Here is a 24,118-nt window from a genome sequence, read left to right as displayed (position 1 = left end):
AATACAGATAATTAATCATTTCTTATATTTTATATTTCTTTACCCACACAGCCTTTATTACACAGATGCTGAATTACGAGATCAAAACTAAAAAATGCCAAGAAAAATAGAGAATCCAAGTAGTACTAAGTAGTACTAACTTTCAAAAAGACATTTATCAATATTTTCAAATGTAAATATTTGCAGGGGAGAATAATTTATTTTTTAAATGTCTTTGAAGACCAAACGCTAACAATATTGTAGATTACATCCAAAGGAAGAAATCCCTAAATGAAACTTGCAATGAGAAATCCTACCTCATCATAGCTATGTATCTATCAGATCCTGATGACCATTGATTTAGTTAAGTACTGTTGCGCTGATGCTGTATAGATGAAATCATGATTTCATCTGGTTTTGAAAGGGGCTACGTATTACTTGATTCATGTTACAGTAGAAATAATCAGATTTAATTTTAAGTCAACGCCCAATTAACCTGCTGTTAAACTATTTATGAATGTAGATTCAAATCAAAGGTGTGTTGGAACACAAACTATAAACTTTTGAAACAAATCTAAATCATACAATAAACCCCATCGCTCAATAGCAGAAATTAACTTGATGACCATTGGCCAAATGTTAAGCCATAAAAACACATGTATTGTGTTCATTATTTGGAAGCTTCACAACCCAACAATATTGACTTGTATTTAAAAACTTTGTTTCTCCCCCTTTCCAATGCTCAATAGTTTTGATCTGTGTCTGCAGCTGATAATTTAGGCAAAAATAGGATAATGTCCTTGATGTATGACATTGCATTAGATAAACTATATTTATTATACACCAGGTATCAAGTGTATGAAATGAAAATTTCTACTGGGCACTCGAGTCTTACAATTTGTTTAACTGTGTACAATACTATTAGAGTAAAAAGCATTAACAAATTGGCATGCAATAAATACATCATACTGGTTATAAAAACAATTACCTTAACATACTATAATTGAAAAAAATGCTAGCTTCACAAACCAATGGAAATGTTATATTTTCTTTGGTTACTAAGCTCTGAAGCAACACCACCTGGATAAGATGTCCTGCAAGTGGTACTTCCAAAAATTCTGTTTGAAGTCTATGTAAATTTCTTTAAAAAGGATTCGGATTGATTAGCAAACCACTCGTACTCCTATTTCATTGTTAATGCAATGGAATCCACTTGCAAGACAGACTTTTATTATATATATATTTGATCCTCAGTATGAAAGCACCTGTGGTGTCCTCCATGACCTATGTAACTGTACAACAGTAAACAATTTACCTATTTCTATAGACCAATGTTACTGAAAAAGATGCACCTCCCAACATTTTATATGAAAAAGCAAATAGTTGCTCATTATACTATCAACCTAGCTACACTTGCAAAACAATATAAAACCACATTTTGCTAGGCACTACGTTTAAGAAAATCAGCAAGACCAAGCTATTCATTAACAAGTCATTTGACAGTACCTTCCTGCTGCCACTAGAAGTCACTAGCACGTGTTCCAACCATTTTACAGTATTGCAATTGCAGTCACAGTTCTGGAGTTGAACCAGTAGTGGCATTTCCTACATGTAAGCTGTTAGGATTTAATTAAAAAGTTAAAATGTTATCTTGAAGTAAAATTCACTTCTCTGGGATGGAAGTCTTTTGAGAGATGAAACACTCCTTAGTCAGGAGGTTGAATGAAAAGTTTCAGTGCAAATTGTTATTTTCTATTGAATTATGTTGCTCACTCTCTAATTATCAAATAGGTGCAGGAAAAAAGAACATCGTGAGAGTAATCAAACACAAGTTCTCTCTGATGTTTGGATTTAAGAAACTTTGCAATCACAATGTGCTCCTAATAATCAGGAAGAAAACCAGCAAAAACAACTCACAAGTGCTGAATTCAAGTATTCCTTAACAGCAGTATATTCTTTCTGCTTCCCCCAAAAGCTACGGCAGTAATTTTCTCATGCCAAGAGTTTCTCACTTAGTTTCTGGGAAAACCTCTTCGCTTTAGTTTAAGAATGGGGAAAACTCTGCTGGCAGAGTTTCAGTACTTCATTCGTACTGATGGATTTGAAATAGTCTGGTCACTAAAATTTAAAAGATTACTTCAGTGACATCTAGTGGCAGAAAATCTAGAACTGAGAATTGTGTGATGCTGGAGACATGTTTTTCAGTAGGTAAGTACACAAAAAAAATTTTAAAAGTTCCACCCAAGCACAAAAAGAGCCCACATCAAAACTAGAATCGGATTACCAACCACATCTGCATAACAGGAACATGAAGCTTTTTTTAATTAGTCTGGTGCCATGAATCTCAAGGGTTGGGTTTAAAAAATTGAAAATTCCAATAGTGTTTGCTTCACTTACAAAAAAAAGAGGCACCTACTTACAACAAGTCAAAAATATCAGTTTGATCTAAAGCAACCTATTATTTCAATTAGAGGCTGCTCTGAATGAAAAATGCTTCAGGAAAACATACGTTTCCAGTAGTTTACACTGCAGCAGATGGTTTATATTATGTTAATAAATAAAATGTACAAACAGGACCAGACATCAGGTAAATTGTCTTCAATAATGAAGACTATGCATTTGTTTTAGATTTTGCTATCAAGACCCGACAATATAAAAAAGGCAAATTCAATAATTCATGGGGACTTATGGTTTCGCGTTTGATTCTCCAGCATAAATTGATGTAATTCTATCCATGTACTTGACCGATAGAAAGTAATTAAAAATCTAAATGATTTACATCTAATCCAAAAATTAAACCCTATTTGCATCTGATACATTAAGAGCATTCAGATTTTTCTTTAAACCCACCACCTTCAGTTTCTTGACACCCAATTCCACCATCTAACTTGGGTATGTTTACATATCATTAGATCCATTTCTTATCTGACATGGTAAAGAATATGTTGCTGTTGACATATATATAGGCTTGGTACGACATTAAATTTCTCTTTTTCAGCTTCCAAGAATAAATTTAAAAAATTTTAAGTGGTATCTTTTAAAAAAAATTTTTTTTTTTTTTATTATTCTTGGTCTGGATCATTGAACCAAACCCACAAAACAATTCACTTTACATGGTATCAGTTGTTTCATTTGAATATACCGTTACAACACTGCTACATTTTTTTTGCAACATTGAAGAAAAATGCCTTTCCATTGGATACTGCATGGTACAGTTCTCTGGCTATAGACAAAACGTAATGTACTTCTCTGAATAAAGGACCATTTTTGTCTGCACTTTGAAGACTTACTGCCACTTTTCAGGATATTTTAGCCTAAATGATTTATGATTTTTGATATGTAGTTTTAAGAATTTGTATATGCAAAAAAGTAATGTTTTTGAAAACTAAACATGATCATACACAAGAAACTGACTTTGAGAAAAGCTTCATTTTACAGAGTAGAAAGTCATCACCAATTTAAAAAGCATCTCATGAACTAAACATAGCTCATTTTGGTGGAGATTGAAATGCTTAAACTGCCTGCTCGGTGAACATGAGCAGACAAGCTGACTGGTGGCAGGATAATACAAAAAAGTGCTCATCACTAACACAACAAAAAAAGACTTTGATGTACTTTAATGTAGACAAATGTGAATAATTTTATGATTTTTGTAAAAAAAAAACTGTGCCAAACTGGTTTTAAAGAATTTGCAACTAATAAGACTTCAAAACAAAAGTGTAAAATTAGCTATTACATGATTTTTTTTTTTGCTTAATTTGACAGTCACATGTTTTTGTTTGCAGGAGATCTCAAAACTAATCATCCAGAAACAATTTCTGTAGTGATACATACAGAAGGATTTAAATCAATTTCAGCCTCTATTTACGTTTTCGTAAAACAATATACATCACACCACTGATCAGAGTAAAAGCAAAAGCAATCCAAGCTAGAATGTAAGAGTATCCGTAATTTCCCACATGCATATTTCTGTGGAAGTTTTCTTCCTGGTTTGTATAAATGGAAGCTGCAATCATTACACTGAGACCTGAAAAAAAACAGAAGATCAGTTTTTAATACAATTCATTCTCTAACAGAACTGTACCCAAGAAGAAACCACTGAAGTATTTACAGGCAACTTCTACTGTATAATCTCATCAAGGGGTTCAATTGATGCCAAACTCCATCTGAACCTCAAAACTGGATTTAATAATTTTATTTCTATATTTCTGTAAGTCAGATAATGTGATGGTGCATATTTACAGCCACTTATGGCACAGAAGGAGGCCCATTGAGTCCATACTAATCCAGTCAGTCCCATTCCTCTGCTCAATCTTTGTAGTCCTGCAAGTTTATTTCCTTCAAGTGCTCATCCAATTTCCTTTTAAAATCATTGATTGTTTTTACACAGCAGGTGGTAATGACTTGGAACTCGTTGCCTACAAGGGTGGTGGAAGCGGAGACAGTCTCACATTCCCCCTGCATCTCTTGTCCAAAACCTTCTATCTGTGTCCCCCAAGCCTTGTACCATCAGTTAATGGGAACAGTTTTTCCTTGTCTAACTTATCGAAGCCTGTCATAATCTTGTACACCTCTATCAAATCTCCCCTCAACCTCACTTGTTCCAAGGAACACCCATCAGCTTTTCCAACCTAACCCTATAACTAAAATTCCACATCCCTGGAACCATTCAGGTAAATCTCCTCTGCACCTTCTCAAGGGCCCTCACATCCTTCCTAAAGTGTGGTGACCAACTGGACACACTACCAGTTGGGGCCTAACCAGAGCTTTATAAAGGTTCAGCATAACTTCCCTGCTTTTGTACTCGATGCCTCTATATATGAAGCCCAAGATCCCATATGCTTTGCTAACCACTCTCTCAATATGTCCTGCCATCTTCAAAGATCTATGTACATGCACCCCCAGGTCCCTCTGTTCTTGCACACTTGAACTGTGCCATTAAGTATATATTGCCTCCCCTATTTCTTCTGCCAAAATACACCTCACACTTATCAATATTAAAATCTTGTCTGCCCATTCTGCTATCCTAATTATGTCCTGTTGCAGGCGGTTCATATCATCCTCACTGTTTGCCACACCTCCAAAGTTTGACATCATTGGCAAATTTCTCTGTATTCCAAGATCCAAGTCATTTATACAGTTTTAAAAACAAAGCAGTGGTCGTAGCACTGACCCTTGGTAACACCACTGTCTACCATCCTCCAGTCTGAAAAACAACCATTTACCACAACTCGCTGTTTTCTGTCCTTAAGCCAATTTTTATCCAATTGGCACTGACCGTCCTATTCCATGAGCCTTAAATTGTGTTAACCAGCCTTTTATGTAGTACTTTATCAAAAGCTTTCTGAAAATCCATTTCGACAATATCCACCACATTCCCTTCAATCAACCTTCTCTGTTAATTCATCAAAAATTTCAATTAGATTAGACAAGCATGATTGCCCTTTTACAGATTTGTGCTGGCTATCCTTAATTAACTCAAACCTCTCCACGTGTCTGTTAATTTTTTTTCCCTGATTAGTGTCAATAGATTTTGTTGATGCACAATGGCATCCTGATGTAGCATTGTTAATTATTTCAATGTCATGTGACAAGTTACGACACAATAGTAACTTTAATCTAGGAAAATATGAAAAAGACACTTTGCACAGGGAAAATAGATAAAGAAACTGACAGTGAACCATGGATCTAGACATGAAAGCTGACCAAAAGATTGGTCAAAGAGATAGGTTTTATGGAGGCTTTTAAAAAGTGGGGAGAAAGAGAGAGACAAAGGGTTTAAAGGAGGAATGTTAGATTATGGGACTGAGGCAACTGAAGGCTCTACCACCAGTTGTGATGTTAAAGCAGGTGGAATGTACAGAAGGCCAAATTCAGAGGACTAAACGGCTGTGGGAGGGGACTCAACTTGGGAGGTTACAAAGATAGGATGAAGGAATTTGAAAAGATGTGGATTTTAAATTCAGTGCTTTATGGAACATGGGACCATTATAGTCAGTGATGGGTTGGACATGATACAAGTGGCTGTGTTTTGAATAAATTGTGGAGATTTTGAAAGGAGGAGAATAGGAGGCTGGCAAGGAGGACTTTGCAGAAATCTAGAGGCAATAAAAAAAAGTGTGGATAACAATGTCAGCAGGAGGGGCAAGCAATGCTACACAAGTAGAAGAAAACAGATTTGGGAATGGATAGTATGACTTTGGGCTCAATTGTGAATCAAGTAGGACATCAAGGCTTGCACAGCCGAGCTGCAGAGGAATTCATGGTGGGGGGCTAAAAGCAATGACTTCAATCTTCAGTTGGTGGAAATTATATGCTGTCAGACTGCCTGATGGGAATCAAGTTAAGTAGTCAGACAGACAGCACAGAGGTAGTTATGGAGACCAGGCAAATGATAGATACCACTAGGGGCCATTAGCATACATCTGAAAGCTGATCCCATGCCTGTAAATGATGTCACCAACGGCCCGCATATCCCTGGGGAACTGGAGGAGGTGAATTTGCAGAGGTAAGAGAAGATAAAGAATGATGCAGGAGTGGAACCACACAAAGGCAAAACAATGTTGGACAATGTCAGACAGGTTGAGGAGAACAAGCAGGGATAATACATCATGATCAGAGTCATAGATGGTGTTGTTTGTGCCTTGAGCCAGGGTAGCCGCTGGACTGAAGGGAGTCAAAGAGTTTTGGGAGCAAGCACTTTTGCTACAGTTACACAAGCAGACTTACTAGAAAGCAGTTGCAAGGTTCCAGCGATGTAAAACCTCTGCCCCTTCTGCAGTCGGAACAGTTGAACAACAAACACAATGAATGAAATGCAGCAAAAAATCACTGACAGGCACATTGTTGCCTGTATTGCCTTGATGCAATCTGCAGAATAAAAACAAAGATGGTTAAGGGGATTGACTTTTGCCAAAATGTTAGGACGACTGTAAAAGCAAATTTAATTCTGGGTTTTAAAAAGTCCTCACCACTTGCTCCGATACATTTTTTTGTTAAGAAATTGGCAGTTTTAGAAATACATTTCAGGGTTATTTTACCAGTTAGCAAAGAGAGGAAAGACATCCAAAAAAGACAAAGCGATGAGAGACCAAAAATGTCACACAAATAAACCAATACAATAAGTTACTGCAAATAAAATTTATGATTTTGTTATATTATTTTTCTATCTTTCTTCCCCCAACCCCTTCTGAGATTCCATGCCGTGCAGCATCCCAGAGATGGAAGGTGGGGGGCCAGCCAGGAGAGCATTGGAATAGTCAAGTCTAGAGGAAGAAAAAGCTTGAATGAGGGTTTCAACAGGAGCAGAGTTGGGCAACATTATAGAAGTTGCCTTCGTGATGGCAGATCTGTGGTCAGGAGCTCATCTCAGGGTCAAATACAACACCAATGTTGCAAACAGTCTGGTTCAGCCTCAGCAGTTGCCAGGGAAAGGGATGAAGTCAGTGGCTAGGGAACAGAATTTGTGGCAGTAACTGAAGGTAAGCCACGTGTACAGTTTTTAAATACAGCCCATCAAAATAGGAAAGGCCACTTTCCTCAGCAGTCAGTTCCAAAGTAATTGGTTGCAGTAAGCAAAGCAACCATCTGGGAAAGGTCCGTTTTTACTTTCGATTTCTATCTTAGGCTGGAGCTCCTTGCATTGGTCCCCAGATGCTGCTGAGCTGCATTGCTACTCGTGTAAGCACCCACCCACTTTGCTTAAATTTCCTGACCCTAAGTTCAACAGGGTCAGGCACAAGTGTCCAGCAGAGATGTCCTTCTTTCAACATTGTTACAGCAGCAGAGCTTGATTGTGGATTTCTGGCCCCTCAAGCGTCCAGCCTCACACATCAGTAATGGCCATTTGAGTCAGATACCAGAAGGCAATAAACACCAGTGTAAACCATGCTCCAACAGTGCTTTGGGGATAGGAGTGGAGGGTGGGGTGGGGGAGGGGGGGAGGTGGGTAGAAATCAAAACCCTTAAAATTAATTCAATGTTGGTCAAAGACAAGATGGTTAGTGTAAATACATACCTCCATAGTGCTCAATAGATACATCGCCACATTCAGATCCATTGTTGTAGCAGGTCTGCCATATATCGGTGCTGCTTACATCGGTTTTCCACCAGGCCTACGGAAAATAAAAAATATATTTTGAAAAATTAAATGACTGGAACATGGGTTAAATGCATTCTTCCTTCAAACATAGCTTGCATTTTGAAAAGTGAGACACCTAAAACTTTTCATCTCCCATTAAAGAGGAAAGTTAGTCGTTTTCTACAAAAGGGATTAATTTCAGAAATGCCCCATTTTAGGTTGATCTAAAAATCATAGAATAGTGCAGCACAGAATGAGGCCATTTGGCCAAGCATTCCAGTGCTGGTTTCTTGGTAGAGCTATCCAACTAAGCCCAGTCCCCTACACGTTCCTCATCGCCCTATAATTTATTTTTCCTTCAAGTAGTTATCCAATTCTCTTCTGAATGCTATTATTGAATCTATTTCCACCACCCTTTCAGGCAGTGCATTCCAGATCACAAATTGATGTGTAAAAATGTTTCTTCATCGTCACCTCTGGTTCTTTTGCCAATCACCTTAAATTATGTCTTTTGGTTACTGACCACCCTTCCACTTCTGGAAACAGATTCTCCTCATTTACTTTATCAAACTCAGAGCACCTCTATCAAATCTCCTCTTATCCTTCTCTGCTCGAAGGAGAATAACCCCAGCCCCTCTACATAACCAAAGTCCCTCATCTGTGATACCATTCTAGTAAGTCTCTTCTGCACCCTTTCCAAGACCTGGACATCCTTCCTAAAGAGTGTTCAACTCTGGGCGCCACACAATACTTCAGCTAATACCCAGTGTTTTATAACGGTTTAGCATAACATCTTTGCTTCAATCACTGCATGCCTCTATTAATAAAGCCAAGGATCCCATATGCTTTTTTAAACAAAAAGTCTTCTCAACTTGTCCTACCGCCTTCAAATATTTGTGTATATCCACTCACAGGTTTCTCTTACTGCACTGCCTTTGAAATTGTATCATTTAATTCCTATTACCCCTCCTCATTCTTCCCACTAAATGTTTCACTGCATTAAATTCCATCTGCCCATTTTACCCATCATTAATCTCATTGTTTATTACATTTCAGAGTTCCGCATCATCTACAACACTGAAATTTTGTCCTGTATACTCAAGTCCAGGTTATTAAATATATATCAAAAAGAGCAGCAGTTTAAAATATTTGCCCTTGGGGAACACCATTGTATACTTTCCTCCAGACTGAACAACCATTCACCACTTTTTTCTGCTTTCTATCCCTTAACCAATATTATATCCATGCTGCCGCTGTCCCTTTAATTTTGCTAATAAAATTATTTGGAATAATCCCACATCAGAGACAATGAATTGTATTATTTAACCTGTAGGTTAAAGACAGTTTTGTTTATTTTGTTCTGTAATACAAATGGGTCCTATTTATATGAAGGTAGCATTAAATTTCTAAAGAATCCTAAAATTAACAGCACAAAATAAGGCCATTCAGCCATCATGCCAGTGCTGCTGTTAACTCAGTACCTGCAGCTCTCTAATGATTGTGCCCTTTGTCTTTTTTTATTCCACCTTTAATCAATTTCCCCTTTAATTGATAAAGCATCCTATGTTTTAATAACCCTTTGAAAAACTTGTCTAATTTCTCCTGTTTCTAAAGATAGTAATCCTAGGTCTCTGTTCCTTTCTTCAACCAGTGGGAAGAATATTTCACTATTTCATGTAACTGAACTTCTCAACTGCTTTATCAATTACTTCATATATCCATATTTAATAGGCAGGCAATTTAGATAAATTTCATTTTTGCAGACTTGACCAAATTTAGATTAAATACCTTTGACACCTCTATGGGAACAGCCTGCCTGTTCATTTTTACCATGCTAAGAACCACTCAACCACAGCAATTTTCTTCCATGATTTGCTTATGCCCCTCTAGAAATAGGATTGACTGGTGCTCCTCTCTCCGAGGAAGACCAGAGTCTTCAGTGACTGCTCCTATTATGGGATGGCAGAGCACAAAGGAAAAAAATCACCAGGTTAAAAAAAAAACACTGATGAGCATTGATCCAAGGGATGGCCAATCAGCTCAGTGACACTGAAATACTTCAGTTTTGTTCATTGAAACCCATTCTTTTGGGCCTCCTTATCTCGAGAGACAATGGATACGCGCCTGGAGGTGGTCAGTGGTTTGTGAAGCAGCGCCTGGAGTGGCTATAAAGGCCAATTCTAGAGTGACAGGCTCTCCCACAGGTGCTGCAGAGAAATTTGTTTGTCGGGGCTGTTGCACAGTTGGCTCTCCCCTTGCGCCTCTGTCTTTTTTCCTGCCAACTACTAAGTCTCTTCGACTCGCCACATTTTAGCCCTGTCTTTATGGCTGCCCGCCAGCCATATCATTTGAATATCAGACAGATTCCTCAGATACACAATAAAAAGGTGTTTTTATACGCATCTCACACTGAACTCACTGTCAGAAATTTAATCTGATCTCTCCCTTTCTTGGGCAACTAAAATGAGGAAATAAAAGTATTACACAGCCTATTGCCAGCAGCATTACAGCTAAACTCCTACCTCAAAGACTTTGGCAGGGATGACAGAGCATAGTATTTCGAGTTTACAATGAGCCAAGTCAAGTCAATAGCATTCTTTCCCCTGCAGCCCACTGCAAACTGGCATTCTTCTTTCCCCCATGAAAGTTAGCATTTCCCTCATTCAAGCTAGCACTTTTTCCTCTCTTCCTCCCTCCACCCACCTTCTACTGCACTTCCTATTCTACCCCAAAGCACCACTTCCAGTTTCCACTACCCTAACCCTCCTCACTTCACTACCACTCATTTTCCCCTTCCAACATCACTACTATCCATTTCCTGTTGTTTTCTCCATTATTACATGCCATTGCTCCACCCCTTTCTCTTCTGTAGGACTCCCATCAGAGCCTGTTACTAAATGAAGGGATCCCAACCAGTCCATACTATAAGCAGGAACTCCTGTTCTCATGAGAATTCCCACCTACAGCAGACAGCAGACAGAAATATTTTACTAACAGCATGGGTGGGGAGCTTTGAGATGAGTTGACAGTTGACAAGGAGGAGCAAATGAGCATGGTTATGAGGATTTCCATTTTTTTTGGTACTAAAACTTGGGATTCTATGTTATTAAAAACTGAAAAGGATTTCAGTGGACATTGAGATATCTGGAGATAATTGTATTTTATGGATGTTTTGAAAGGAAGTTCAACAAAAGTTGAACTTGTAAACAAGGGCTGGTAAGCAGGTAATTTCAAAAGGAAACCAGCAGGGGGTTTGACCTAAGAGCCACTCTCTTGTGACAAGAGAGAATTTTTGACTTGGCATTGACTTGTTTCTGGAAGGTTTTGGTTTCATTTTTGAACTTTAAAAAGCCAGTGGGTTTGGACTAAAGCACGCATTGACATTTGATTTGGACCTACTTGGAAATCAGACGTACCACCAGAAAAGTATTACCTCTCTAAAGAATCCTTGCTCTTGAAAAGCAAAAGCTTGTAAGAAGTGATACTGTTGCCTCCTGCACTTTCAAAGAAACCCTGAATTTGCAGAAATCTTGCATCTTTAAAAAAAAAGACTTCAGTATCAAATGTGAGAATGGCCACCTGTTGCTACACCCCAGATGGAAGACCTATGTGAAGGCTGGAAAGACTACGAGTGGCATCCAACTATTCAACAGTGGGACACCTCGCCAAATGGAAGAAGTTCCTTCCAGATCATGACAGTCTAAGTTTATTATTCTTTTCATTCCTTTGAAACAGCTGTCAACCATAAATCCCTTTTTTCCCTGATTAACCGGTTTTTGGATGTATGTGCGTGTGCATGAGGGCTAGGGAAAAATAAGGAGCTTTAATATCTCAATTCGTACATAGATTTACTTCACTATTGGTTAAGACTTGGTTTTATAATAAAACAGTTAATTTTGTTGTTGATTAAAGAAACCTGGTTGGTGTGCTTTATTCTGGGGACAAAGAGTATCTAATTGGCTGTTTCAGTGAGTGGGAAAATTTAATGATATGCTGTGACCTGTGGAGAAGTGGGACTGAATTAACAGTACACTCCTCCCACCTTGGTTGTAACAGCATTAACTTAAAATTACCCAGACAAGCACTTAATGAGCTGCTTACTTCCTTTATGAGAACAAAAATGGAAAACTCCTAAAATCTATTCACTTTAAAATACAATTATGGATAATATTAGGTTACCAGATGTGCCAACCACAATACTCTCATTACAAAGACAAGTCATGTGATTTGTCACTGTTTGCAGAAGCTGAACTGAGCCAGCCCGTCGATAGGTGAGATGTAACCAAGCTTTTGGTCACCCCTCCTAACTTAACATTCATTTGTTTTCCTTAAGCCTCTGAAGTGCCTTGAGACATTTTTTTATTTAAAAAAAGACACTTTATAATTGCAAGTTATTATTCTTCCATTTTGGAAGTCAAACCCAAACTTGATCATGCTTCCCTTTTAGGGAGCTTCAACCCTATCGGTTTGGAGTAGGTTTTCATCCCTACTATTAACACCCACATCATAAAGAACCTCATAATAACTTGTCTTTACGATCCATCATTTACCAAAAATCTGGTTAACTTGTATAGTTTGTACCTATACAAACTCGATAGTTTACTCACATTATCTATTGTGGCGATGAACAGCAGGGCTGCTGTCGCTACGTGAAAGACCAGAATAAATCCCAGAAGCACAAGCATCACGATAAAAGGTGTTTATACGTGTCTCAGGCTGAACTTCAAACGGCAAGGGTTTGCTGTAAAAACAAAAAAATACAAATTAGTTTTTCATGCATTTTTATGTACAACAATAAACAAGGACAGACTGTGTGTGGTACACAGATAAAATGACATGCTTGCACAATTCATGGAAAAGATTGTTGCGGAGGGAACAGACAGTTAAGTTTGGAGCCAGGCACATCTGGCAAAACTATTTTTAAATGTTTTTTTCCCATTTAAAGTGCCTGCTTAGCAGTTTAATATATGGCCAGTTCCTGCCCGAAAAAATCTCAAATGCATCTCAACAGAACCAGTGTACAGCACTTATAAAAATGAAAAAAAGACAGTGCTATAAGAAAAAGACTTGCATTTAAATAGCGCCTTTCATGACCACCAGACATCTCAAAGCACTTAACAGCCAATGAAGTATTTTCAAGTGTACTCACTGTAGTAATTCAAGAAACACAGCACCAGTATGCACACAGCAAACCCCCACAAACAGCAATGCAATAATGGCCTTTTTTTTTGTTGATTTTGATTGAGGGATAAATATTTGGCCAGGGCACCATGGATAACTCCCCTGCTCTTCAAAATATTGCCATGGGATCTTTTACATCCACCCAAGCAAGCAGATGGGGCCTCTGTTTAATGTCTCATCCAAAAGACCATGTACAGTGCAGCGCTCCCTCAGTATTGCACTAGAGTGTCAGCCTTAACTTTTGCCCTCAAGTCCTAGAGTGGGACTTGAACCCAGAAGGTAATGATTCAGAGGCAAGGGTGCTACTTAACTGAACCACAGCTGACATAGAAAGTGAGTGTACCAGCATCAGGACCATGCTGAGGTTTTAAGATTATGGATTCAATTCTCTATTTGTTTCAAAGTTAAAACTGTTGAATTAAAGCAATTTTACTTAATAGTTACTGATCAGGAAAAAAAAATGAATCAATGACATATCAAATGTTCCTGCCACTTACAGCTATGCAGTGGTTAGTGCCTTCCCAGTCTGGGATCTTGACCATATTACTTGAGCAGAACTTCAGAACTATCGTCCAACACTAAAATTGACATCAAGAATTGTGAAGGGTGGGGGGGGTCAGTTCTCACTCAGCATTGAGGTTACATATCCAGTAGATCTGCTCAACAGCCCACCAGGACATTGCCATCTAAAAGGCCCAATATAGTGGAGTTCACTTACAAAATTAATTCATCAGGAGCAAGACAATTTTCTTCCAATTATGTGGTGAAACTACTTTCCATTCAATAGAACTTACTCCCTAGGAGTACTGTTCTCACCTAAATACAATGTCTTAAGGATAAATTGTTTATAATTAATTTAATTTTAATCAACATAGTGAATATAGTCAGTGCTCTATTAATTATAACATAATGGGCACACACAAGTGCACGCACATATTTGAGAGAATGAATGCAAACACTTGCCAAAAAGAGAGCTATTTTGGTAAATGTTGCATAAATAAGTGGAAACAAAAATATTTTGAAATAATTTAATTCAAAAGGCAATTTTTTTATTTAAAAAAGCACTTTATTAGTTTAGATTGAATCCTCTACTTGGAAATTCAATGGTCTGCTTCCTTTGGCGTTCATAGGAATTCTGATCGCTATAGACTATTTTTATTGACTGATTACACATTGCATTGTCATTGCAAACTAAGTTAGTACTTAGTGGAGAATCTCGCACAGAATATATGATGCTGTTGACCCAGCCCTTCTCACAGCAACTCCCAAACACTAGTACTCAGAAACAAGCTGCTGCAAATAGCAATATGACTACTGTCAACTGGAGAATCAAGTTACTGTTGTTGGTTGCAGTCCTTGTTCTGGCTACAGAAGACAGAGGTTAAATCTCAGCATGAACACAGTTGACTGCCAAGAGTCCAAGTCTCTCGGTCAACCATCTGTGTTTGAAGCCTTTGTAGTATGAAACTGTCCCCATTAAATGGGAGTGCTGTTTTCTGTAGTCATGATTCATTATAGTTTCCACAAATTCTTGCCATATTAGAGAACAGCCTGAATGTTCCTACATCTTTCTCATAGGAATTCCATCAGCCTATCCAGAATGACTCCAGCAATTTAAGACCCTATTTATTTGTTCCATGATACAATTTCACCTTTGATCTATAAAAGAAAGTTTTGCAACAAGAGTCCTTATTAAATATAGAAACATAGAAAATAGGAGTAGGCCATTCAGCCCTTCGAGCCTGCTCCACCATTCATTATGATCATGGCTGATTATCCAACTCAGTAACTTGTTCCCGCTTTCCCTCCAAATCCTTTGATCCCTTTTGCCCCAAGAACTATATCTAACGCCTTCTAGAAAACATACAATGTTTTGGCCTCAACTGCTTTCTGTGGTAGCAGGTTCTACAGGCTCACCACTCTCTGGGTGAAGAAATTTCTCCTCATCTCAGTCTTGAAAGGTTTACCCTGTATCCTTAGACTATGACCCCTGGTTCTGGACTCCCCCACCGTTGGGGACATCCTTCCTGCATCTACCCTGTCAAGTCCTGTTAGAATTTTATAGGTTTCTATGAAATCCCACCTCACTCTTCTGAACTCTAGAGAATATAATCCTAACCGACTCAATCTCTCCTGAGGCGTCAGTCCCGCCATCCCAGGAATCAGTCTGGTAAACTTTTGCTGCACTCCCTCTATATCAACAACATCCTTCCTCAGTAAGCAGACCAAAACTGCACACAATATTCCAGGTGTAGCCTCACCAAGGCCCTATATAATTGCAGTAAGACATCCCTGCTCCTGTACTCGAATCCTCTCGCTATGAAGGCCAACATACCATTTGCCTTTTTTTACCGCCTGTCGCACCTGCATGCCTACCTTCAGCGACTGGTGTACGAGAACACCCAGGTCTCGTTGCATATTCCCCTCTCTCAGTTTATAGCCGTTCAGATAATAATCTGCCTTCCTGTTTTTGCTACCAAAGTGGATAACCTCACATTTATCCACATTATACTGCATCTGCCATGTATTTGCCCACCCACTCAACTTGTCCAAATCACCCTGAAGCCTCTCTGCATCCTCCTCACAACTCACCCTCCCATGGGAATACAAACTGATTATGTAATATAATGAGTTTACCAAACAAAAATATAAAAGTGTAAATACATAAAGGGCTTAAATAATTTTCAAAAGGGATAAATACTTGAAGAGGAAAAATTTGCAGGGCTATGAGGAAAGATCAGGGGAGTGGATCTAATTGGATAGCTCTTTCAAAGAGCCAGCACAGGCAGGATGGGCAGAATGATCTCTTTCTGCACTGCATCTTTCTATGATTCTATAACACTATAAGGTATGAATGTGGAGCTCAAGCTTTGAGTGCCACCTAAAGCAATGGATAGGTTACAGTCTTATGTACCAAAATTACATAGCATCCTTGTTTAAGAGGCAGTCATGGCAGGGAATCTACTTAAACGATGGCAATGTGAGCTGGCAACTGTCTGCGCAATGTTATGAGTGCAAGTTCAAGCTTACTGTATTATCACCAATGTGGATCCTGTGTAAGCGTGTATGTGAAAACATTTAACAGTGCACAACTCTAAATAAATCAACACAGATTTGAAATAGTACACTGGGAACCCACTACAACATGGCCCACTGGGTCCACATCATGAGGCCACATTATAAATGAGGCCCTTTCAAAAGCATCATCCTAGAATAATAAAACAAAAAGACAGTCAATTCAAATAAAATCAATTATTGCTTCTGGTAACAAATGTACAAAAATAAAAACGATTATTGAACAGATGGACATGTTGAAGAAATCAGTAATTTTTAAACTGTTCACATTTACTCTTCACCTCAGCCTTTGCTAGATGTAGAACGTTCTGAAGTTGTACCATACTTGCAGTTCATTTCTCGTTGGTTTCCAATCATCCCAGGTGATTCGTCTAGATAGTTGATAACTGTTTGGGATGATGGCAGTGGATCATCATTGTCTTTCGCTTGGACACCTTGAGGGTTTGAATCTGTTACGCTGGCCAATATTTGATCATTTGCCATCGTCCCATTGGTAGCATCTTGGGCGTCAATATTCAGCCATGCATTGACGTGGTCAGTATCTAATTCGGCTCCAAGTATAGACCTGGCATTGTTTAGATTGTGGGCATTGAATCATAATCCACAATTCTTGGCTTTCAAGTATTTCTTCAGGTGAAGCCACTGAAAACCTCAATGTCATCACTGTTGGTTTCCATCTCGAATGCAGTACCCAGGGGTGTCTCCAGGAGTTGATCACTTCTTGCCACTTCCCTCTTTCATGTCAAGTTTCTTCAAGTAAGTGGTCACCTCATCTTTACTGTCCACCATTCTCTTGATTAGTTCTTTGCTGGCTCCATACTCTATTGGGGCGTTGGTATTTCCATTCATAGGTAGCAAAACTTCTTAACCGGAGCTTGAACAGCAGGACTGGACATAGATAAGCCCTCATCTTTCTGCTGGCTGAACCACATGTATACGGTCTTGTGGAGAAGTATGTTGTCAGCATTTTGGGCTCTTTCTTGCTTGGCCACCTTCATTCATTATCCAATGACATCCTTAACTTCTTTTCATCTTTAAGCCACCCACAAAGCATTGATTCAGTGGACCCCATTCTTTGTGAAACAGATGTCCATGTAACACCTTCCTTGATCTGGGTAATGGTGTAAGATTTTCTCTTTCACGACTTAGTACGCATGATTTTGCATTGATCATTGTATGGGTATCAGTGCAAGTTTGACCAGAATTTATACAGAGAAAACTGGCGCCTTAATTAGTCATGAGGCTGCCATCCAATTGGCTGGTTCTTAAGTCATTTGTGGAGCATTTATACTTCAATGTTCCAAAATGATAAATTTACATGAAAATTTGAGGTCCATGATATAGTTAGCCCTGTAGCAGACTGTTATAGCAGGGTCCCAATGTACTTCCATCACAAAACCTAAGGATTTCAGTTAACATATTAATGGTAAATTGAATCAACTTTAGGTTATAGCTCTTATCTACACATTTAAAAGGTGAAGGTCAGCTGATAGGATTAGTCTGCAAATATTCAGAGCTGCCACACCTTCCACTGCTCTCAAATTTTTTTGTTTCCTTAGATTCAAAACAGGCTGTTCAGAACATAAGGGAGACCAGTCACTCGGCAGCAAATTCTCCCTCCCTAATGTTAACAATGGTGCCTTGTTACAAAGCTACTATGAAAGAATTCATTGCACTACTTTTAAGAATTCCAGAGTGGTTGAAATTTTGCATATGTACCTCCCACACATTCTCTTTCTCCCCCTCTTCAGAAAAAAAAGACAACACAATTTGGACAAAGATCTGAATATTAGTGAGCATAAAGCAAATGCCAGCAAGGATTCAACTTCTCCATAGTTGAATGCCGTGCTGATGAATCCTTTTCTAAACAATGGGTGTGGTCCACTGCACAAAGCTGAAGTAAACTTACTCATTCCAAATGCAATGCCAAACGTTCCTTCAATGTGTACGTGTTCTTTATTATAACCCTGACATCCCATTTTTTTAAAAAACAAAAAGGCACAAATTGAAAAACTATCTGAACATTTATTTTATGGCCCAAAGCCATACTATTGCAACAGTATACATTCAGTCTTTCAATGGTCACCCTCAGTATTCAAGTTCATTCAACCCCGCAATGTAATTCAGTCCAACTCCCTCCGACTACATCTCATGATGTGCTCATATGGTTGGAGGTTTTAATGTTTGGGGGACTGTGGCAAATAAATTCTTACCACCAACCAACTTAATTGTGAGGAATAAGGAGGGTATTAAGAAAAAAAAAATCTTCCACCCTACAAGGAATACCAGAAAAATGCAGGACAAATGACAAATTTGCTGCTTGCCAAAGCAAAATGCTACTGTGCAAACGTTTGCTTTGTTAAAATCAGAGATGTAGCTAATCCCCTCCATGCTGAGAAAATCTGTGCATAAGGCAACTGAAAAGTTACATTAGATTCCTCAGCACTGTAGGAGACTATGTAAAATCTCAGTTTCATCTGCCTTCTGCTGAAGGACCATGTGAATCACAGATAGGCAGTCGGTCAAAGGCAGGATAGTTTGACTGAGGGAAATCTCTTCTCATACTCTCAATACATCAACTGACAATGTGTCAGCAATTTGAACTGTCCCAATCTCTCAATGAACAGAAACAGCATAAGAAAAAGAACTAGGGAAAACAAACTTAAATATCTAAAAATAAAAGTACCTTGGATGAAAAAAAATCTGACTTCATATTTGTAGTCGCACCTAGTGAACAAAGCAGGTCAATACACAGGGGTACAGAATCATCCTTAGAAACGAATGGAAATGGCTGAATGGCTAGATTGAATAGTATGAAGGGGTATCAAAGAAGAAGCAGATGGATATGCATGAACACCTGCTCGATGAGTCAAGCAGCATCACACTGACTTAAATAGGATGTGAATGTTCTATTTCTTGATAGCCATCACAAAGATAATTGAATCTACTTCATGAAAATCATGAATCCTGTTACATGCAGTAAATTAGGATTGACAAAATAATTCTATGAGACTAGACAGTACGAAGAGAAAAACCTGGAACCTGCTGAGTACTTACACACACAGGGTCATTGCCAGCATTTCAGCTATCAGAACGGAGCCTCTGTTCTTTGGCTGTACATTTTGGCTCTGTGGTTGGCATGTGCTGTGCAGCAAAATGTACAATAATGATAATTGCTTGCATATTTAACTTGCAGAAAAATACTGACACACTGAAAATGGTTGTGCATCTGCCAGTTTGAAAACTTCACATTTCCAACCTGTTTGAATACAATTCAGTAATTGATGGAGCTCCCAGCTACATCAATCTCAATCGGAATTTGGATTCAGATCTTGATTTCTATCTTTCAGGAAATCTGGAATTCTAAGACTTTGTACTTCAGAATTTCAATCAGTTGTAAGTCAATTTCAAGTGATACATGTTGTAATGATCAATGGTTCCACTTACAGGACAGGGCTGGCAGTGTTATCAGGACCAGAGTTTTCAGATTATGCACCTGCGTACTCATGATATTTCTTCCCATTCACTTTAATGGATGCAAAAAACAATGGACTACCAAGTACCAAAGCCCAACCCTGAAGTATGAAATCAACCAAGTGGCCAAACAGAAATGGATGAAAATAGATTCAAATAGGACCACCTTGGGCAAATTTGGTTTTGCAAGAAACTGCCAATGGGAATCATGATGTATTTTGAATGCCAGTGACAGCAAATCCAGTCATCAAATGGTATTAAGTAGCAGCAACAAACAGCATGCATCTGATCTGTTATTCAGATCAATTTGCAGGGCACTTTTAGACTACTTCCAACATCCACTAGCCAACCACAGCACTTGAAAACTTTACCAGTTCATTTACACAAAATGTAATAGCCATAAAATGACAGTTTAACAGTGCAGGTGATAATTTGAGTGTCTGAATTTCTGTTACATAGAAAGTAAAAAGTGCCTTAGTTAACTATGTTCTCATTTGCCAGGCTCTGAAGGAGCTGTAAGCATGATTAAGACATTAAAAGAAAAGTCACTGTGCACTCTTCATGTTCTAAAGATATTCTCTGCCCTTCCACTAGTAGGTAAATATGATGGATAAAACATAATCAATGCCAAGTATTATAGCGAGTAGGAGCATAATCCCACAGTTCTCTCTCCCCTTCTTCAGAGTACCACGGTTACTGGTAAAGTGAGAATTTCTGCAATTTTTCTTTCAACATTACAATTGCCTGGGTTAGGGCATGGTAGACTAGGATCTGCAGCTGGAGGGAGGGGTTCAAAGACAGCAGAAAATGTATTCCCACTTAGTCAGTACAGGGTGTTTGCTTACAGTGCGCTTGTTATACTGCCACCTACTCGCATAAAGCCACAAAATTAGCTGCACTGAATTTGCTCCACGCTATTTATCCTGTAGCACTTCTGCTCCATATTATTTGCCTTGCCCTACTCGCTGGCCGCCAGCAAATTGAGGAACTTACAGTTCTTATTCCATTTAATGCCAACTCATGCTAACGCACCTTAAGCGTGTCGTGCACTATGCCATTATATAACTGTGCATAATGCAATGAAGGAATTTTTTTTTTAAGTCAGGAATGAGGCAAACTAGGTCAGTTGTGAGGGGAAGGAAACCATTATGCCCACGCACTATAATCACAGAAACACACTGAACCAGCAACAGAAAAGGAAGAAACAAGTTAGAAAATACTGTGACAGAAGTGTTGGTACGACTCCCTGCATTTACAGAATTCTGATTTCTCCAGTTATTATTTGAACCTTAAACAAAATCTTGGCTCCCTCAATTGTGTAGAGAGCAGAAGGTCCAGGGTGTATTCCTGGTCTATACAGGGTTATTTCATCCCAGTCAGGATACTATGAATGGCCTCAGCACCTCAAGGTAGGAAGGGAAAAGTCAGCCAAGTTTTCACTCCCAATCTCTATCCAATGTGTTCTAGAACGTGTATGTACAGATGTTGGATAAGGACAGACCTGTCTTAGCTATGATATGTTCCCTCAATTGAATAGCTTTCTAGGTTCACAAAAGCCTAATTTGGCAAGGTACTCAAGATAGGAAGAGAAGACCATTCAGCCCCTTGTTCCTGCTCTGTCATTCAATTAGCTCATGGCTGAGATGTATCTTAACTCTATTTACCCATCTTGGTTTCACATGTCTAAAACAACCCAAGTCTGCATGCATAACTAAGCCTCAACTTCAGCAGTTGAGGGAGAAGAGTAATTTTGAATATATATTGTCTTTAAATTAGCTTGATACACGATAAAGAAAGATGCACATAAGTCTGCTATTGTAGAACAGAGCACAATGTTTGGTTTGTGCTTAGAATGGCAATTAAAAAAAAACAAATTTTACACAACAGTTCAATTTAAAATCCAATATAGCAAGGAGAAGAGTTTGCAGTTTTATGAGATTTTAATAGCGCTCTGCCCACTCACTCAATGATATCTAAAATGCTATACATCGGTAGATTTGGACTCACAGGCTATCTGGCTGCCAGATAGACTTGGGGGTGGGGGTGGAGGCGGGGGGGTGGGAAGAGGGGGGAAAAAAGGCCACTAAATACTGGAAAACATTCAAGATGAAAATAAATCTTTCACATAATCTACATTGGGGTCTAGGGGTCCCTCTCAGCCTTTACCTGGTCTGACCGTAATAGGGTTTAATTTTAAAACACACCATTTTTTTTTTTAAGCTTCCCCTTAGTAAATCCTTATTCACTAACTTCCAACTATCAGGCAAAGAAACTAGCCAAACAGGCTTTTTCTTGGGTTTTAAAAAAAAGTTGAACTTTATTAAACTTAAATTCTAATTCAGTTAATGCCTATGGATACGCAACACGCCCACGCTAACATGCATATGCAATAGACACATGCAGATAGAGACAGAAAAGAGCAGAAGAAATAAAGTGGAAAAGTTTGAGGCAATATCTGAAGATGGTTTTGGTTACTGTCCTTCAAGCTCGCTGTAAAGTCCTCAATTGTAGATAGGTCTTGCTTTTTGTTGGGATCCAGTATTCTTGTTCAATGAAGGAGACTTTTCTCTGGAAGTTCATGTGTCCTCAGTGGGTCCAGAGGCTTGTGAGAAAGATGGCAGCAGACAGAAGAAGTCTTCTCACTCCAGGAGCAAACAGTCTTTTTCTAGTTCAAACTCTTTGTACAATTCAGAAAAACCCAGGTTGCCAAGGTTAGTCATGTGACTAGCTGGTCTGACCACATCGGTTTGTGGATTCTCTTGTCTTAGCTGATCCTGGAATGTCTCTTACACACAATACCTGGTGCTCAAATTCCACTGCAGGTTAAACGAGAGCAGGGAATAGCCCCTTTGTCTCTCCAAGCACTGTTAGTATGTAAAAATTTTTTCCAGCCATGGCTGATCTGTTTAACAAGTCATTTCCTCACTCCAGCAACAGTTTAAAATCAATGTTTATATGACAAAATATGCCTCATTCTTGGCAGGTGGGGGTCTGCATGACATGAAGAAATGCCTCAACTGTCCCAGCAAGTAATTAATAATTTAGAGTTAGTCAGTCCCAAATCCAAATGCTTTACATCTTAGAAAATCAAGTCTTATTTCCGGTTTCAGAAGGAGCAGGGCCAATGGGGTGGGGAGGGGTGAAAAACAGAGAAAGGGGGAAGGACTGTCTGCTTTTAACCCTCAAAGTATATTAGTGTATCTGCTGTCATTTACTCTCCTCTTTCTTTAGGGAGGATTAAAACTTACAATTAACCCAAGCAAAAAAACTGGTTTGGAATGAGATTGGGGTTAAGCTAACCCTTTAGTATTGCTGGAATTTTTCAACATTGTTACATCTTCTGATGAATGTTAAGAATTGGAAACAAATATTGAAAGCAATGCTTAACTGTAATCTGGTTAGTTTAGATTTTGCTGCTGAATTATTTTTGCAAACTTAGAAAGGTCAACTATTTTATTTCTGTTCTTCACTGCAAGCATCAGGAGCTTCTCTTGGCTTTCCCGAGTTGATCAAGTAGTTCCATGATTCAACTCCAACTGGAAGGCTACTGCTTGACTGATTACACTAGTCTTCTAGTTCCCATGTTACAACTTGGCAATAGAGTCTGTCTAATTTATTATTTTGGCAACATAAAGCATTTGGTGTTTCAACTTAATTAGCATCAAATTTTATTTTGCATCCAGTTACTAGGGTTGCCACCTGTCCAGTTTTGGTCTGGCCAGCTTAATTTGAGTGGATAGTTCAGAAAATTCTACAGATCATAGGAATAGGCCATTCAGCCCCTCAAGGCTTTTCTGCCATTCAATAAGATCATGCTGATTTGTATCTTAACTCCATCCGACCCATTTTGGTGCTGTAACCCTTAATACCCTCACCTAATAACAATCTAGCGCACACAATTTTGAAATTTTCAATTGATTCCCCAGCCTCAGCAACTTTATGGTGGAAAGAGAGTTCCAGATTTCTACTACCCTTTGTATGAAGTGCTTCCTGACAGACATCACCCATGAACAGCCCAACTCTAAATTTAAAGGGATACTTAAAATGTGTAACGACACGTGCATCTCGTGATGTGGAGGCTATTAGGAAGGATGCGAGCATAAGAGGGGTGACAATCCCAGGCAGCGGAGGCACTCAGGTCAAAACCTCCCTGTACATGGATGACGTCGCCGTTTTCTGCTCGGATCCGCTGTCCGTGCGCAGACTGATGAGCATCTGCGAACAGTTCGAACTGGCCTCGGGAGCCAAAGTTAACCACGGCAAGAGCGAGGCCATGTTGTTTGGGAACTGGGCTGACCGATCCTTTGTCCCCTTCACCGTCAGGTCAGA

At 38.9% G+C, this 24,118-nt stretch overlaps 1 protein-coding gene across 1 annotated transcript in view; it reads right to left on the bottom strand.

Moving 5' to 3' along the window:
• emp2 (epithelial membrane protein 2) overlaps positions 1-24,118 on the bottom strand; it is a 40,053-nt gene continuing 15,935 nt past the window's right edge. Inside the window, exons 2-5 of the mRNA XM_068056396.1 lie at positions 12,667-12,800; positions 7,997-8,093; positions 6,709-6,849; positions 1-4,006 (exon numbers count right to left, since the gene is read on the bottom strand). Coding sequence (XP_067912497.1) covers positions 3,840-4,006; positions 6,709-6,849; positions 7,997-8,093; positions 12,667-12,744 — 483 coding nt within the window. The 5' untranslated portion in view covers positions 12,745-12,800 and the 3' untranslated portion in view covers positions 1-3,839. The remainder of the gene's footprint in view (positions 4,007-6,708; positions 6,850-7,996; positions 8,094-12,666; positions 12,801-24,118) is intronic.

The sequence above is a fragment of the Heterodontus francisci genome, chromosome 24 (assembly GCF_036365525.1).
Source record: "Heterodontus francisci isolate sHetFra1 chromosome 24, sHetFra1.hap1, whole genome shotgun sequence".
In the NCBI taxonomy this organism is placed as follows: domain Eukaryota; kingdom Metazoa; phylum Chordata; class Chondrichthyes; order Heterodontiformes; family Heterodontidae; genus Heterodontus; species Heterodontus francisci.
This window is presented reverse-complemented; position numbering and strand designations above follow the sequence as displayed.